The sequence below is a fragment of the Nomascus leucogenys genome, chromosome 19 (genome assembly GCF_006542625.1).
Source record: "Nomascus leucogenys isolate Asia chromosome 19, Asia_NLE_v1, whole genome shotgun sequence".
Classification (NCBI taxonomy): Eukaryota; Metazoa; Chordata; class Mammalia; order Primates; family Hylobatidae; genus Nomascus; species Nomascus leucogenys.
The window spans coordinates 33,231,112-33,247,935 of NC_044399.1; the positions used below are offsets into that span (position 1 = coordinate 33,231,112).

General features: G+C 56.4%; 1 protein-coding gene across 20 annotated transcripts in view; it reads left to right on the forward strand.

Moving 5' to 3' along the window:
• The window catches only part of SRCIN1 (SRC kinase signaling inhibitor 1), a 76,112-nt gene that overhangs the window by 37,958 nt on the left and 21,330 nt on the right, over nt 1-16,824 (forward strand). For all 20 annotated transcript variants that reach the window (XM_030800454.1, XM_030800452.1, XM_030800447.1 and 17 more), the window contains 12 exons: nt 3,579-3,774; nt 4,368-4,566; nt 4,997-5,090; nt 5,589-6,454; nt 7,511-7,603; nt 7,839-7,882; nt 8,168-8,355; nt 9,525-9,700; nt 15,061-15,191; nt 15,322-15,469; nt 15,790-16,036; nt 16,533-16,767. In XM_030800454.1, coding sequence (XP_030656314.1) covers nt 3,579-3,774; nt 4,368-4,566; nt 4,997-5,090; nt 5,589-6,454; nt 7,511-7,603; nt 7,839-7,882; nt 8,168-8,355; nt 9,525-9,700; nt 15,061-15,191; nt 15,322-15,469; nt 15,790-16,036; nt 16,533-16,767 — 2,617 coding nt within the window. The remainder of the gene's footprint in view (nt 1-3,578; nt 3,775-4,367; nt 4,567-4,996; nt 5,091-5,588; nt 6,455-7,510; nt 7,604-7,838; nt 7,883-8,167; nt 8,356-9,524; nt 9,701-15,060; nt 15,192-15,321; nt 15,470-15,789; nt 16,037-16,532; nt 16,768-16,824) is intronic.

Genomic DNA, 16,824 nt, shown 5'->3' on the forward strand with positions numbered 1-16,824 from the left:
GAGACTGCTGGCTTTGAGTTAGGGACCTAGACCTTGTTGTGGGCCCTCTTCTTTGAATTCATATCTCACCTCCCAGGGAGGCCCTGTGACTGTGATGGGTCCCCCTTCCTTTTCTTACTCTCCACCATGGGGGCTGGTCCGTGCTAGGCAGGAGACTCATGGTCCTACACCCTCAAGCCTGTTGTCTAAGTGGAGGGCTAAGCTCAGGGATAGGTGCCTTCCTGCCTCCTCCTGAGTTCTGGCCTTTCCAGAGCTGAGAGAGCTGTCTGCCCCTCCCAGGGTATCCTGCTGACCCCTGGGAGAGCAGCCTCAGGCACCTGCTTGCCTCCTGGAGTCTCTGGCCTCCCAAGTCCCAGGCATCATGACAGGGGGTGGGAGGCATCCCACCCAGACTCCCCAGGTGTCTTATTTGCATGCATTCTTCCTACCACTGCAAGAAGTCCTTGAATCAGAGAATCATGGAGTCAAAGTCACAGTGTCAAGCATAGCCTCTTTGGAGGAGGCAGTTGAGGGTAGTGGTTAAGCGCATGGACCCAAGAGCCAGGCTGCATAGTGGTGAATTCCATTCAGTCTGCTGCTAACTAGCTTGGTGACCTGGGGCAAGTTACATATCCTCTTAGCCTTGGTTTCTCCTCTGTAGAGTAGAATGACAATGTCTGCATCATAGAATTGTTGTAAAGACAGGAAAAAAAAGGCCGGATGTGCTGGCTCACACCTGTAATCCCAGCACTTTCGGAGGCCGAGGCATATGGAACACTCGAGCCCAGGAGTTCGAGACCAGCCTGGGCAATGTAGTGAGAACTTGTTGGCTAAGGAGGGAGGCTGACTTGGGAGGATCACTTGAGTATGGGAGATTGAGGCTGCAGTGAGCTATGTTTGCACCTCTGTGCTCCAGCCTGGGTGACAGAGCGAGGCCCTGTCTCAGAAAAAGAAGGAAAGAAAGAAAGAAAGAAAGAAAGAAGAGAGAGAGGGAGGGAGAGAGAGAGAGAGAGAAAGAAGGAAGGAAGGAAGGAAGGAAGGAAGGAAGGAAGGAAGGAAGGAAGGAAGGAAAAAAAAAAAAAAAAAAGAGGGGATGCATGTTCCAGGCAGTGCCTGGCTCCTGGTGAGCCTTACATGGTAGCTGACCTGATTAGCTACTAAATCATAGACTCTGCCTTGATTCTCAAACCTAGAAATCAGAATTGCCTTAGGAACTTGTCAAAAATCTCGAACCCGAGGCTCCAATCCCCAGAGATTCTGGTTCAGTGAATATGGGGTCCTGGAAAGAGTATTTTTAAAAGCTCCCAAGTGATTCTTCCCTAGTCTGTGGACAACCTCTGAGAATCTCAGATCCATGAGCTGCTCCCTGGAACACTCTGGTGATAGGCGCTCTCTACCTCCCATGGCGGTCCCTCTCCTATCTTAGGAGAGCTCTGCTTGAATCACTGTTTTATTCTTCTGCCATCTCCCTTATGGTGGGGAAGTCCTTCTGGATGTTTCACTTTCCTCTGCCCTATTGTCTCAGCCCAAGGATGGAGAGAAGTGCCAGCAGGTTTTACCTGCTCTCGAGAGGGTTTTCTGTACAGGCTGTGAGAATGGAAAGGTGCCCATGGGGCTAGGAAGTGGTGGAGCAGGGAACGTGGGCATCTCTTCTCCCAGGGTTTCTGCCTTCTTGGCAAGCAGCAACCCCCAGGATCCCTGCCCTGCCTCCCTTCATTTGGACCCCTGTTCCACCTCCTTACTGGCATCTCACTGGTGTCCCCCCTGGCACCATGGCCACCCCCTACTCTTCATCGTTGCTGGCTGCCTCATGCTGCCTGAATTCTGTAACCCTCATCCGCACTAGCTTGGCAACCACTGACCTTTTAGTTGCCAGGCAACCCCATGACCACCAGACTAGACCTGGTTCCCCACACTACCACAGAGCTCCCCGCCCTTCAGCTGGGATGAAGGTGAGACAGAGGGGTGTGGGCTGGCACTGGTGGTCAGCCTAGAGCTGGGCCATAGCCTCTTGGTCACAAGCACAAGTGGCCCCTCCCTACTACCCCTGGCCCATTTCTATGCTGCCTTCCTCCTGCCAAGACCCACGCCCACCCAGTGGTCAAGGCATTGTGCTTGAGAGGGGAGGCTCCCTGATGTCCCCACATCTGATCTATTATGGTTCCCAAACCCTCAAGGCCACCTTGGGGACAGCTGGGCATACTGCCCATCAGAAGAAGATGCTCTCCCTTCAAGAGTGCTAATCCAATTGGAACATTAAATTGAGTTAATATGAAGATGGAGATTAATTAGGGGTAAATCAGGAATTGGGGAGAGAGGGAGCTGAAGAGGAGAATAAATGATTCCTTTTTAGAGATATTTTATTGTTGTCTTTTTTTAAATTACAAAAGGAATCTATTCACACAGTTTTGTAGAGAAATCTATAAAGTGAAAAAAGAAAACTGCCAACCCTGAGATAACCAGCGTTAATGGTTTTGAGTGATTTGTTGTTAAAAATAGACAATTTGTTTTACAAAAAAAAAATTGGGCAACATGATTATTTCTTGACAGTATATGTAATATATATATATGTATATAATGCACATAACATGGAATGATGTAGATCGGATTCATTATTTCACTCCTTGTACCAGTTTCTGTACAACAACCAGATTTCTTGCCCAGGGACTAGGGCAGAATGTCAGGGGCTGTGGCCCTGAGTGACATCCCCAGGTTTCAGCCAAAAGTAGGCTCTTAAAGTATGGTTGAAATCATCCTGACTCCGCCCCCCCCACGAAGAGAGCCATCAAGCTGTCCTGTGACATCCTTCCCTACCCCCAGCCAGATATCAGCCTCAGCTACAGCTTCAGAGAAGTGGCTGCCGTCACTCAGAGGGTCGTGGGGGAGGTTGGCTGGCTGTGTGGCAGCATGTGCCTTGCAAGGAGGGGCTGAGGCCTGGCACATGTGTCATGTGCGCATTGTGTCACATCAGACTTAACATGTGTGTTGTGGGCACTGGGCAGGTCGTCTCAAATCCGGGTCCAGCTGTCTTTGAGGAATTTGGGATAGTTTTCTCAGTCACCCTAAATCAGGGACATTCCCTGTGTCCAGCTCTGTCAGAGTCCGCATCCCCTCAAAGCTGGGATCCTGGGGTCCCAGCTCTCTTTGCTTTCTCCCTGGGCTCTGCTTCCCGCCCCCACCCCCACCCTCTGAACTCCATGAAGAATAAATTCTCCGCTTACAAACCTGCCACTTAATTAATGTCTGGAACTAATGCCCCAATTTGCTCAACGATTCTGCTGCTCACCTCGGTGACAAATTTGTGTTGTTGTTCTTTAGAAGCCTGAAATAGCAGCTGTGCCCATGGCTCCCACTCACGTGGCCTCTTGTCTGGCTTCCCAGGGTGCCTGAGTCCTTTGCCCTTTCCTTACCTGCCAGGTGTCCCAGGGAGGCCAAGGCCAGGAGAGACTTGGGAACTCTCTCGCGGCCACTCCAGGAGTCTGTAATCTGTGTGGGTGTCGCTGGCTGGCAGGACCTTCCCAGGCCTGGATATGGGCAGTGACAAGCAAAGGGCGGGGGTGCTCATTCTTGGTTCCTCTCGCCCTGCCCGGCCCCTGCAGACCCGCAGCTCACGCCACACTCAGGGAGCCCAGCCCGGGCTGGCAGACCAGGCGGCAAAGCTGTCGTACGCCTCGGCCGAGTCGCTGGAGACCATGTCGGAGGCCGAGCTGCCCCTGGGCTTCAGCAGGATGAACCGCTTCCGACAGAGCCTGCCTCTCTCCCGCTCGGCCAGCCAGACCAAGCTGCGCTCCCCAGGTACTGCCCGCCCAGTCCACCCTCCCTCCCGGCACAGGCTCCTCCCAATGCTGTTCACTCCCTGGAGCCCCCTCCTCCCCTACAGCACGCCAGCTCGCCTCAAGCTCTGCTCTCTTTCCCGCAGCCCCTTCTCCCCAAGCAACCCCAGCTCTCTCCATCTCTCTCTCACCCAAAGCATCCCCACCCGACCCCTTTCCCTCCAAGCCTCCTCTCTCCCTCCTGCTTCCTTTCCTGTCCCTTTCTTTCATCCCTCCCTTCTCTCCCATCTCCCTTCTCTAGCCCTCTCCAACCTCTCCCTCAGCTCACTTCCCCTCAGTTTCCGCCCCACCTGCTCCTGCCCCCACTTCCATTTCCTTATCCAAGTTCCTCCAACTGCCTGGAGTCCAGTGGGTGCCTTGAGAGGCTGGAGACCCGGCCTGGCGCCCCCGCCGGCAGCATGAGAGGTGCCTGGGTGCACCTGCACTCGGGGGCGGCGTCTAGCCTCAGACCCTGCCGCTGCGGTTCTGGCGCAGCTCCGGAAAGCTCCCCGCGCTCTCCTGGAGGGCGGCGTGGAGACGGCAACAGTGACAGCGAGGGCGGCGTCTCCTTCGCAGGGGTGCTGTTCCTGCAGTTCGGGGAGGAGACTCGGCGCGTGCACATCACGCACGAGGTCAGCAGCCTGGACACGCTGCACGCACTCATCGCGCACATGTTCCCGCAGAAGCTCACCATGGGCATGCTTAAGTCGCCCAATACCGCCATCCTCATCAAAGACGAGGCTCGCAACGTCTTCTACGAGCTGGAGGACGTCCGGTGGGCGTGGACCCGGGGGGATGCGGGTGGGCTTCCCCACGCTCCTCCTCTGCAGGGTGCTGGACCCCGCCGGCCCTTCCCCAGCTCCTTCCTACCCGACCTCAGCCTTTCCCCTCCCCTCCCAGAGCCCTACCGCCCCGCCCCCTTCCTCGGCCATCTCAGCCCTACCCCCTCTCTAAATCATCCACCCCTGCTGGTTCCCTTTGCTTTGAGCTAACCTGAAAATGGCGCCTGAAGCCAGGAAGAGGCCGGGGGGGAGGCTGCTGGGCGTGTGTGCTTGTGGCAGGCAGGCTGAGCGAAGGATTTAGGAAAGAGTTGGGGCTCCCGGTGCCTCTGGCCACCCCTCTTCTCTCGGCCTGGAGTAGCCACCCCTTCTCATTGTGCACGGCTGGGGAATGGGTGGTGACCCCCGTCCCCCCGCTTCTTTCAGGGACATCCAGGACCGCAGTATTATCAAGATCTACAGAAAGGAGCCCCTCTATGCTGCCTTCCCTGGCTCACATCTCACCAATGGGGACCTCCGGGTATGGCTGGGCATGCCCAGGGCATTGGGGAGGCTGGGCACATGGGGTCCAGGGGAGCAGGGTCTGGGCAGTTGTCATCGGGAACCAGGGCCAGCTTTGGAGAAGACAGCATAGGGGCTGAGGGGTTAGGGAAGAGCCCCTGTCCCACCTGCCACTTTCCCCTCCATTCCTGGCCTGTCCACTCGGGATTTTGCTAACTTGCCTCCAAATATTCTAAGCCCTCTCTCAGGAGCCGGAGCCACCCCTTCCCCTTCTACTTCCCACCCCTCACGGTAGCTGAGCTGAGGGTTACCCCTCTGGTGCCTCTTCATCAGCCACCTTTTCCTCCATGCTGGGAACGCTGATGGGAAAGGGGCCCTAGACGCAGCAGGATGGAGGGAGGGCAGAGAGCAGAAGGGGCTTCCTAAGTGTCAGGGAGGAGATGCTGGCTCCTCAAGCAGGGGACAGGGGTGTCCTTGGTGACCAGCCACGTGGGGTTCCGGGCTGTCTTCTGCGCAGAGAGAGATGGTGTACGCATCGCGGGAGTCGTCGCCCACGCGGCGCCTCAACAACCTGTCGCCAGCGCCGCACCTGGCGTCCGGCTCGCCGCCGCCCGGGCTGCCGTCGGGGCTGCCATCCGGGCTGCAGTCCGGTTCGCCGTCGCGCTCGCGCCTCTCGTACGCCGGGGGGCGCCCGCCCTCGTACGCCGGCAGCCCGGTGCACCACGCGGCCGAGAGGCTGGGAGGCGCCCCGGCCGCCCAGGGCGTCAGCCCCAGCCCCAGCGCCATCCTGGAGCGGCGAGACGTGAAGCCAGACGAGGACCTGGCGAGCAAGGCGGGCGGCATGGTGCTGGTGAAAGGCGAGGGCCTCTATGCTGACCCCTACGGGCTGCTGCACGAGGGCCGTCTGAGCCTGGCCGCGGCCGCCGGCGACCCGTTCGCCTACCCGGGCGCCGGCGGCCTCTACAAGCGCGGCTCGGTGCGCTCGCTCAGCACCTACTCGGCCGCCGCGTTGCAGTCCGATCTGGAGGACTCCCTGTACAAGGCGGCGGGCGGCGGCGGCCCGCTGTACGGCGACGGCTACGGCTTCCGCCTGCCGCCTTCGTCACCGCAGAAGCTGGCCGACGTGGCAGCGCCCCCCGGAGGCCCCCCGCCGCCGCACAGCCCCTACTCGGGGCCGCCCAGCCGCGGCTCGCCAGTGCGCCAGTCCTTCCGCAAGGACTCGGGCTCCTCGTCCGTCTTCGCCGAGAGTCCTGGAGGGAAGACCCGCAGCGCGGGGAGCGCCTCGACGGCCGGAGCCCCCCCTTCGGAGCTCTTCCCTGGGCCTGGGGAACGCTCGCTGGTTGGGTTCGGGCCGCCAGTGCCAGCCAAGGACACGGAGACCAGGTGAGGGACGGAGACCAGGTGAGGGACGTTAACCAGGCCTCAGGGACTGGGGGTGGGGGGTGCGCTGCGGAGAGGGTGCACGGCAGAGTCCGTGGCAGGTGTGTGTCCTGGACTGAGATCCTGGAGTCCTTTGGAGACCTTGAGTAGTCTTGAAGCGTCGCCAGGGAGCATCTTGGTTGTGGCAGGGAGGGCATTGGAGAGACCAGCTTGCCATTTTCCTCCCATCCGCAAGACTAGAGGGGGTGGTTGAGAGGTCCCCAGACGAGGACTCTGGAGACTTGGGTTTGCATCCATTTTCTAAGCCTCGGTTTCCCCAACTGTAAAATTGAGGGTCTGAACCACTTTTAGTGGCTTTCCAGCTTAAGAGTTTGTAGCAGTGAGAGCTGTCCAGCACCGGGACAGCTGAAGTCCACTGGGGAGGAGGGTGCTGTTGAGAAATGGTGATGAGGAAAGGAGCACATTCGGGTACCTAGCCTCCAGGCTGAGGAGCCCCTGCCCATCGCTCAGTCCCCTCCTAAAGGTGCAGAGCTGGAGGAGGTAACCAGGGCAATAGGTAATCTGCACCCTCAGGCAGCGCTGCTGAGCGGTGAAGAGAAGCCATTGGCCTTCACACAGCTCTTACGTGGCCTGTGTGGCAGGCACTGCACAGGGTACTGTCAATGCCAAGCTGAGCAAACCCAGTTCCTGTCCTGGTCTAGTGGGGAGACACTCAGCATACCTTCAGTTCCCTTGGGTGGTATGGAAGGAGGGGTTCCTCGGGGCTCCTGGGGTCTGTGGAATGGTTTGGGGAGGGGGGTCAGGAGAAAGGCAGAGCAGGCAGGGGAAAGCATTGCCAGGCATGGAGAGATCAGCCTGCAGCCTTTAGGGAGGGAGTGAAAGGTGAGATGGGAGGCTGTGGGCTTGATCCTTAGGCATTGGGGCCCTTTGCATTGTCTGTGTTTTGGCAGCCAGGGATGGGACGGTGTTTCTTCTGGTTACCAATCTTAGGAATGGGGGGCTGGGCAGGAGAGACCCTATGCTCAGAGGCGAGTTTGCCCAGACCCCCTTCCTCCCCAGGGAGCGCATGGAGGCCATGGAGAAGCAGATTGCCAGCCTCACAGGCCTGGTGCAGAGCGCCTTACTGCGAGGCTCTGAGCCTGAGACCCCCAGGTGAGGCCCCTCTCCCAACACCACTGCCAGGGCCTAGGGGTGGAGCAGGAGGAAGGGGAAATGGGCATCGGCTCTGCCAGTGTCTCACTGGGTGACCCTGGGTGAATCCCTTCCCTTCTCTGGGACTCCATCCTGAGATCAGAGAGCTGGAGGAGATGACATCCAAGGTTCCACCCAGCTCTGAAGGTCTGGGGCTGGCCTGGACCCCCTGATGGCTTTTTTCCCTGTGCCACAGCGAGAAGATTGAAGGCTCCAATGGAGCAGCCACCCCCTCAGCACGTGAGTGACCCTCCCCGTCCCCCATCCTTGTTCTCTCCGAGCCTGTTTTCTAATCTATAAAGTGGGGATTAAGCAATAGCTACATCACTGGCCTTAGCCCAAGAGGTCTTTTTCCTGGCACTTTGGTCCCCACCCTTAGGGCTGGCCACTTGGGGCAGGTAGTCAGAGCCACGGGCTTCTCTGGCTACTGTATGCGGTTGGAGAGTAGGGAGGACCTTGTCCCAGCCCAGTCCTTCCGAGGCTCACAGTTTGTTCACTTTCTCCCATCCTCGTGGTCCTCTGCAGCCTGTGGGTCAGGCGGCCGGAGCAGCGGGGCCACCCCGGTGTCCGGCCCGCCCCCGCCCTCGGCCAGCAGCACCCCTGCAGGGCAGCCTACCGCCGTTAGCCGGCTGCAGATGCAGCTTCACCTGCGAGGCCTGCAGAACAGCGCCAGTGACTTGCGCGGCCAGCTCCAGCAGTTGCGCAAGCTCCAGGTACCGCCCCGTCCTGGGCCCCGCCCCACCGACGCCCACCTGCTGGTCGAAGTCCCTTGCCGCAAGTCCCGCCCCATCCCCTACTACCTCATCCTTTTCCCAGAGCTCCCACGCCCGAGTCCTTCGCCGCTCACTGGTCTCTCTCCGAACCCTTTCTCCCCTTCCCCTTTCTTGAGCTTCCGCCTCCTCGCTGAACCTCCACTTCCTCACCAAGGCCTTACCCCTCGCCCGTGACCCCCTCATTGAGCCCTCCTTCTCCTTCCTTGAGTCCCCATCGCCCTCCTGGAGCCCCAGTCACCCACTGAGCCCCTCCTTCGTCAGTATCCCTCGGGGCAGTTCCAGTTCCTTCCTGCCCTGCATCCCTTTCCCTGAGTAAGCGAGAGCCCTTCCCCCAAGTCCGCTCAGCTCCTCCCTCCTGAGCCCCGACAGTCTCCCCGGCCCTGCCTGGCAGATGGCCCCACCTGCCAGGAGCTTGGCATCGCCGTGTCCGCTCCTCAAGCGGGCCCAGGGCCCGTCAGGTGAGGATAATTAGCAGAGACAGGCTGGGGAGGGGCCAGAGAATTGCCATCTGGGCAACGGGTAAGATCTTGCCCACCCCCGCCATTCAGGCTTGGAACAGGGTTGGATGGATCGTTAACTTAGTCTTCCTGTCCCAGCCATGGAAACTCTATCAAATGCCAGCGCTTGAGTCCTTCATTCCAGTCCCGTCCCCATTCTGGGATGATGGAAGCCATAGCCATGCGGCCGCACTGTCGGCAGGGACCTACCTATATAGGGCTACATACACCCTGTCCCGCAAATATTCCCAGCCCCTTCTCCTGCCTCATATTCCCCAGAACTTAACCTTGCCCTCCTCCCCCTGCAATACCACCCCTGCTCGCGGCCACAGCCATGCAGCTGCCCCTTTGCATGGCCCATTTTAAAGCTCCCCTCTCCACGATCCCCATCCGTTCTCCTCCTGCCTCTGTTCTTCCCCAGAACTTAGCTCTCTGCCCCTGCCCTTCGCTATCCCACCCCTTCGCTGCTGCCTGAGGCGGAGCCAAGCAGCCGCTTCTTCTGCAGAGCCCCGCCCTGGATTGGGCAGTCCTCTACCCGCCTTCTCCCGGCCCTTCCCCTGCCGCGCGCCTCCGCTCCCCCCACCCGAGTCCATCCGTCCGTGCGTCCCGCAGCTACAGAACCAGGAGTCGGTGCGCGCGCTGCTGAAGCGCACGGAGGCAGAGCTGAGCATGCGCGTGTCGGAGGCGGCGCGGCGGCAGGAGGACCCTCTGCAGCGGCAGCGCACCCTGGTGGAAGAGGAGCGGCTGCGTTATCTCAACGACGAGGAGCTTATTACCCAGCAGCTCAAGTGAGGCTGGGCCCGCGGCGGAGGGAGGGGTGGGGGTGCGGCCGGAGTGACCCGCAACCTGGTTTTCCTGGGAGGCGCAGCTCCCTTCCCTCTGATCACAGGGGGCGTTGGTCTGTTGTGAAGCCTGATTTCATTCTCCTCTGGCCTGATTTCTCTGTGACCCACAAACCTATGACCGGCTGGCATTATTCCTGATTTCTTTTTTCTGGCTTGATGCCTGCTTTTGCTATGGTCTTGCTTCATAATGATCCATACTCAGGCTTCCTGTGGCCTGCAGCTTCACTGTCATGCGGCCAGCTGCCTGATTTCCCTCTGCCCTCTGCCTACTTTCATTTTGGCCTGTGACCCGTGCAAAGTGACCCTCGGGTAGTGAGTTCAGGTGCCGCCACTGCTCCAGCCTGGCGCTGACCAGCCATCATTGAAGATCCGATTCCCTGATCTCTGAGTCCAGATATAGCCAAGGAAAACCCACCTTCCTTCCTAGTGCAGCTGGAACAGGGCTGTAGTGTTTTCAGAAGGAAGGAGGAATCGCGAACACTCTGCCTCCGCATGCTTAGGCATGGAGGGGTTAACAGAAGACAGTCTTCTGATCCAAATTTAGCAAATGGCTGTCTGGCCAAACATTCCATTGTCTGGCACCTTTGAAGGGAGACGCTGCCTTTCAGTGTCCATTCAAGGAGTGAGCACCCCCACTCTGCTTTCCCTCGCCAGTGATAAGGATCTGAGACAGAAGCCCTGCTCCTTCCTGTGGGCCCCCTCTTGGTGACACAGGGCACTAGAGGACCTGGAGTCCAGTGCCAGCACTGAGGGGCTGAGTGATCAGGGCAGTTCCTGCCCCTCTCTGTGCCCCAGTGTCCTCATCTGTACCCAGCATTAAGTTTTTCACCTCTCTTTTCAACAAGGGGTTGAGTTGTACTGGCCAGTGACTCTGGGAGCCAGGAGAGGCTGCTCCTTGGAGCCCAGCTTCCTCACTAAGTCATAAATGAGCCTCTTGCAACGGGTTCCTTGAGATGGGTCGCTGCTCCTCAGCCTGGGGCCCACATAGCCTAGTGGTACATGTGCATTTTAGCAAAGCCCAAGGCAACAATTCCCATGACACCATGTGGCTGAAATAGGGTAAGGGGCCACCCCATCACTCTAGGTGTGATAACTTAGTGAGGACTCCAGCCAGATCTCCAAGCAGACTGGTAGGTGCCATCTCTCCTCACCCAGCGAATTCCATTTCTCCAGATTTTCTATCCTTTCCTTGTCCCTTTTCATTCAGCCCAAAGGAGGGGGGTTGGAATTTTCAAAAGGAACTTTACCGGGACATTAAAGGAAAATTAAAGGAGATCTAAAAGCACAGAGCCAAAAGATACGAAAGGAGAGATTTATGCTACCGTCATTATAAGTGTTTGGTCCTTGGCTCCCTGAGGGCCTTGGTTCTTCAGGAACACAGACTCCCCACCCCCTGCCCCATTATCAAACCCATTACTCAGAGAGCTTGGGACTTGCAGTACTGTTTCTGGCAGGATTCTCCATCCTCCTGAAAGGGGACTCCTGCCTCTTCTGGGTTGGGCAGATACTGGGCTCCAACCTGGCCATGAAGGCCCTCCCTGCCCAGCTCCCATAGCCTTCCCAGGCTTTAACCCTGCAGCCCCCCCTGCCCCACACTCTGGCCGTAGTTCCTGCACACTTACTCTTGCTCCAATTTGCTATACCACTTCCTCTTTCCTGGCAACTTGCTGGAAGTTAAAACTGGTTCCGTTTCATTCAGCTTGACTCACTCACCTGTCCATCTAGCCCAGCACTTAAGGTCTGTCTGGGCACTGCCTTTAGGTGCAGCCTCTGCTGACTGAGACCTTTTAGGTCCTGGAATCCACCTTTGCCTAACCCAGGGCCAGCTTTGTAGGTATGCCACCTGTGCAGTCACGCAGAGCCCCATGCTCGGAGGGGCCCCATGCTTGGTGTAATGCTCTGCTGTTGCCATCTTGAAATTCTTAATAATTTTTAAATTAGAGGTAACACTTTCATTTTGCATTGGGCCCCATAAATTATTTAGCTGGTTCCATCTTGACCTTCCCCTCTTGACCCCTCCAGGACTAAACCTGGGTTTGGAAAGCCTAGCCACTTTTTAATCCAGTGTCTAGACTAGCTGGCCTGGGACTCATTTGCAGAGCTTGCCCAGGTTAGAGGCCCCCCAACTTTGGCAGATTGGATGATCAGAAAATCAAGTTACTGATTGAGCTTAGGGAGGCCTAGTCCCTCCTGCCTGAGAATTGCAGTGTCGTCATCTCCTGAAGGCTTATTCGAGTCCTTTACATGAGAGTTTCCTCCCCCTCTGAGTGATGTTTGGGAGTGACCATTTTATAAAACTGGTACAGCCTGGACCAGTCAGGTGTCACACATATGAGCAGGGGAGTTGTTCTTTCCCATGTGGTAGAGCGAGGGCTGGGCTAGGACAGTATATGGATTGGGGGCAGCGTGGCTGATGTTGGTCTAGTGTGGAAATGAGATGCAGCAGAACCAATGGCTGATGTCAGATGTGAGTAGATCCTGCTTTGCCACAAAATAGCTGTGTGACCTTGAACTAACTAGTTAATCTCTTTGAATATCTGAATATCTTTTTTTCCTTTTTTTTAAATGCCAGAGTCTTAGTTAGGATAGCTAATTAATTAGGGTAGCTTCCTATAACAGATAAGCTCCCAAATTGTTTAATAATTCAAAAGTAATAAACATATCTTTCTCATGGAACAGTACTGGGTGGGTTAGGCGGGTGGCTCTTCTCCACACAGTCATTCAGGGACCCAGGCTGATGGAGGTTCTGCCGTCTTCAACATGTGTTTTCCAAGATCACCCAGAGAGTTTCCAACCAATGAAAAAGGAGAAAGGAGCATGGAGGACCTTACATGGGAGGTTTTGTGAGCCAGGTCTGGAAGCAACATGTACCCCTTCCACTCATCTTCCATTGGGTAGACTTCAGTTAAATGGCCACTTATCACTGCAAGGGAGGCTGGGATGTGTAGTCTAGGCTCTGAGCCACTGTTTCTCTGTGTATAAGCTGGAGATAATAACTGTTCCCACCTCCAGGATTTGTTTTGAGGATTAATTAAAGTAATGAAAGCCAAGGCCTGAGTGTGACACCTGGTATACAGTAAGTGCATAATACAGGATAGCTCTTTAACTGGTAGTGCTGCTGAGTCACAAGCTTTTGCCCTTGACTTCAACCCAGTCTGTCTTTTCACCTGCTAGTTGGATGAAGATGTGTAAGGCGTGCTGATAAGATTTGCTGATGACACAGAGCTTTAAGGGGGAGCAAATCTGTTGGATGGTAGAACTGAAATTCAAAAGTTGTTTGCACCTGGATTGAGCTGAAATCCAACAATGGGATTTGACAGGAATATATATAAAGTCCCGCATGTGGGTCAGGGATGTCAGCGACTCAAGTACAGAACTGAGATGACCTACCTGGGCAGCAGTTCCTTCTCTCCCTTGTTCATTCATTCCACAATTATTTCCCAGACATCTACTCTGCACCAGGCACCATGCCAGGTGCTAGAAACCGGAGATGAATCTGGAAGACATGGTCTTTGCCTGCCTGGGGTTAGTAGTCCAGAAGGCTGCACAACCCAGCCAACAGGAGCTTCAGCGGTTTGGAGGGCAGGAAGCAGACCCAACAGCCGCAAGGGGATGGGCTGGAGGACAGCTTCCCATTGAGACCTGAGGATCAGTGGGAGTTAGCACATGTGTGTGTGCCTGTATATGTATGGGTGAATGGAATATTCTAGGCAGAGAAAACAGCATTATAAAGAGCCAGAGAGGACAGCACATGTAGCACCTCAGAGCAGGTCTGAAGGGCTCTAAGCAGAAGCCAGATGGGACTAGGGTTACAGCAGCACGGAAAACAAGAGCAGCTCCCAGGCACTGAGCCCTTTGCCACGTGCTTTCCCGTCTGCATTAGCTCATCCAATCCACCTGATGGCCCCCATGAAGAGGGAACTCTTTTTTTTTCTTTCTTTTTTTTTTTTTGAGACAGAGTCCCACTCTGTTGCCCAGGCTGGAGTGCAGTGGCACGATCTCGGCTCACTGCAACCTCCGCCTCCTGGGTTCAAGCGATTCTCCTGCCTCAGCCTCCCAAGTAGCTGGGATTACAGCCGCACGCCACCATGGCTGGCAAATTTTTGTATGTTTAGTAAAGACAGGGTTTCACCATATTGGCCAGTTGGTCTCGAACCCCTGACCTCAGGTGATCAGCCTGCCTCGGCCTCCCAAAGTGCTGGGGTTATAGGCTTGAACCACCACGCCTAGCGGGGAACTCTTACCATCCCTATTTTTTGGACGAGGAGGTTGAAGTCCAGAGATATTAGGTAACTTGCCCAAGATCTCTCCTCTGGCAAGGGCAGAACTGGGATTGGAGCTTGGATCAGTCTGACTCTAGAACCAAGTTTTCAACTACAACCTTCCTGCCCTTCTTGGCTGCACTGAAAAGTTTGGATGTTAGCCTCAGGATGATGGGATCCATTTAGGGTTCAATGGCACGAGTGATGACCTGATCTGATTTACATTTTAGAAGAATGTAGGGTCTTAAATGACACAAGTTCAGCATATAGTAGCTGAAAATCTAAAGCAGCTTTGGCCCTCAGGAAAGAGGCTGTGTGGCTGGATCATTTGAGGTAAGGGCAATGGACATGGCAGTTTCCCCCAAGACAAGAGACCTCCCTGGGGGCACGTGCTCTGCCTCTGGTTCTTTGAAAGGCAACCAAGTTCTCTCTGCTTCCTTGGCAGAATAGAATCAGGGGATGCAAGTTACAATGAGAGATACTCAGGCAGATATTGCTGAGGGTCAGAGCTTCCAAGGGGGCAGATGGTGCAGGGCACCTCTTAGGGAGCGCTTCTGAAGTCTCCTCATCTCTGAGATTTGGCATTGCAGATTTTACTTGAGTATATGGCCTGATGGCTGGCTTTTATGTTTGTTTGCTTTTGAGACAAGGTCTCCCTCTGTCACTCAGGCTAGAGTGCAGTGGCACAATCACGGCTCCCTGCAGCCTCAACCTCCTGGGCTCAAGCGATCCCCCTGCCTTAGCCTCCCGAGTAGCTGGGACTACAGGCACCTGTCACTACACCCAGCTAATTATTTTTTTTTTTGTAGCGATGAGGTCTCCCTATGTTGCCCAGGCTGGTCTTGAACTCCTGGGCTCAAGTGATCTGCCTGCCTCAGCCTCCCAAAGTACTGGGATTACGGGTGTGAGCCACCACGCCCAGCCTCCTGCTTTTACTTTTGATCCAACTGGTGGCCTGATTTCTTTCCAGCTGCCCAATTTCTGGGGGCTGGGCTGGCATCTCAGGCCAAAAGGGCTGAAAGGGTCTCTCTGTGGCTGCAGTGACCTGGAGAAATCGGTGGAGAAGATCCAGAGGGACGTGTCCCACAACCACCGGCTGGTGCCCGGCCCTGAGCTGGAGGAGAAGGCACTGGTGCTGAAGCAGCTCGGGGAGACGCTGACAGAGCTCAAGGGTGGGTCTGGGGCCTGCAAATGCAGCACGTTGTTCAGGGCGGGGAGGTCTGCCATACTCCAGCCACCATCCTTTCCTCCCAGTCTGTGGTGCTCCCTCTGGCCCCAGCTCACGCCTTCCTGTCTCCTCAGCTCACTTCCCGGGCCTGCAGAGCAAGATGCGGGTGGTGCTTCGCGTGGAGGTGGAGGCGGTGAAGTTCCTGAAGGAGGAGCCCCAGCGCCTGGATGGGCTCCTCAAGCGCTGCCGCGGGGTCACGGACACGCTGGCCCAGATCCGAAGGTCATTCTGTCCCTGACCTCTGATTTCTCATGGGGTCACACACCAGGCCCAGACCCGTAGGTCAAACTGAACCCTTACCCCAGCTCCCCCAAAGGTCACTGGCGTGCCGACTGGACTGGCACCTCAGCTCTGCCCTGTGACCCCTGCATGCTGTAGACCTGGCTTCCTCATACCAGGGGCAGTCACTCCTCCCCAGGCCCTCCCACCTCTCCTGCAGCATCCCAGAGCCTGCCTCCCACCCCACCTCCCTCAGGCAGCCTTCCTGCAGAAGGGTCACCACCTGCTGGCCTCACAGCTGCTCCCAACTCTCCCAACCCCAGGCAAGTGGATGAAGGTGTGTGGCCACCCTCCAACAATCTCCTGAGTCAATCCCCCAAGAAAGTGACGGCAGAGACTGACTTCAACAAGAGCATGGACTTCGAAATGCCACCCCCCAGCCCCCCGCTGAACCTGCATGAGCTGAGCGGGCCAGCTGAAGGAGCCTCTCTTACCCCCAAAGGGGGCAACCCCACCAAAGGCCTGGACACTCCTGGCAAGAGAAGCGTGGACAAAGCTGTGTCTGTCGAGGTGCTGGGGCCAGGGATTGTGGGTGGGGCCATGAGCCAGGTTCACACATTCTTACGACCATCCTTCCTAGAGTGGGGAGTGCCAATCCTGTGGGTCTTTTTCCTTGGGGGAGGAGGGTCAGTGCCCTAATGGAAGTCTAAGAAGCATAGTGAGGGTGACATTAGCCCTCCTAGACAGAAAGCATATTATAAAGCTACAATAATCAAAGCAGTATGATGTTTGCCCAAGAATAGACTATGTAGTCAGTGAAACAATAGAATGCCCAGAAATAGATCTAAGTTTATCACGAATATAGTATATAATGAGGGTGGCATTCCTACCCATGGGGATGCCATGTGATACCCACGAGAAGTCAAAGGGTCTTCCTGGAGGTGGAATCAAATATGAGGCTTCGTTTTCTATTCCTTGCCTGTGTGGCTTGGGGAAGGAGGCTGAGGCCCCAGAGGTCCTGGAGCAGGAGAGCTACCTCGGTCCTGACTCCTGGCTCCCTCTTAAGGCTGCAGAGCGAGACTGGGAGGAGAAGCGGGCAGCCCTGACCCAGTACAGTGCCAAGGACATCAACCGGCTGCTGGAAGAGACACAGGCAGAGCTGCTCAAGGCCATCCCTGACCTGGACTGTGCCAGCAAGGCCCATCCAGGCCCGGCCCCCACTCCAGATCACAAGCCCCCCAAGGCCCCCCACGGCCAGAAGGCAGCCCCCCGAACGGAGCCCAGTGGGAGGAGGGGCTCAGGTATGGGGAGTAGTAGGGCTGGTGAGGAGCCCAGCGTGGGGGCGTGGCCTCCTCAGG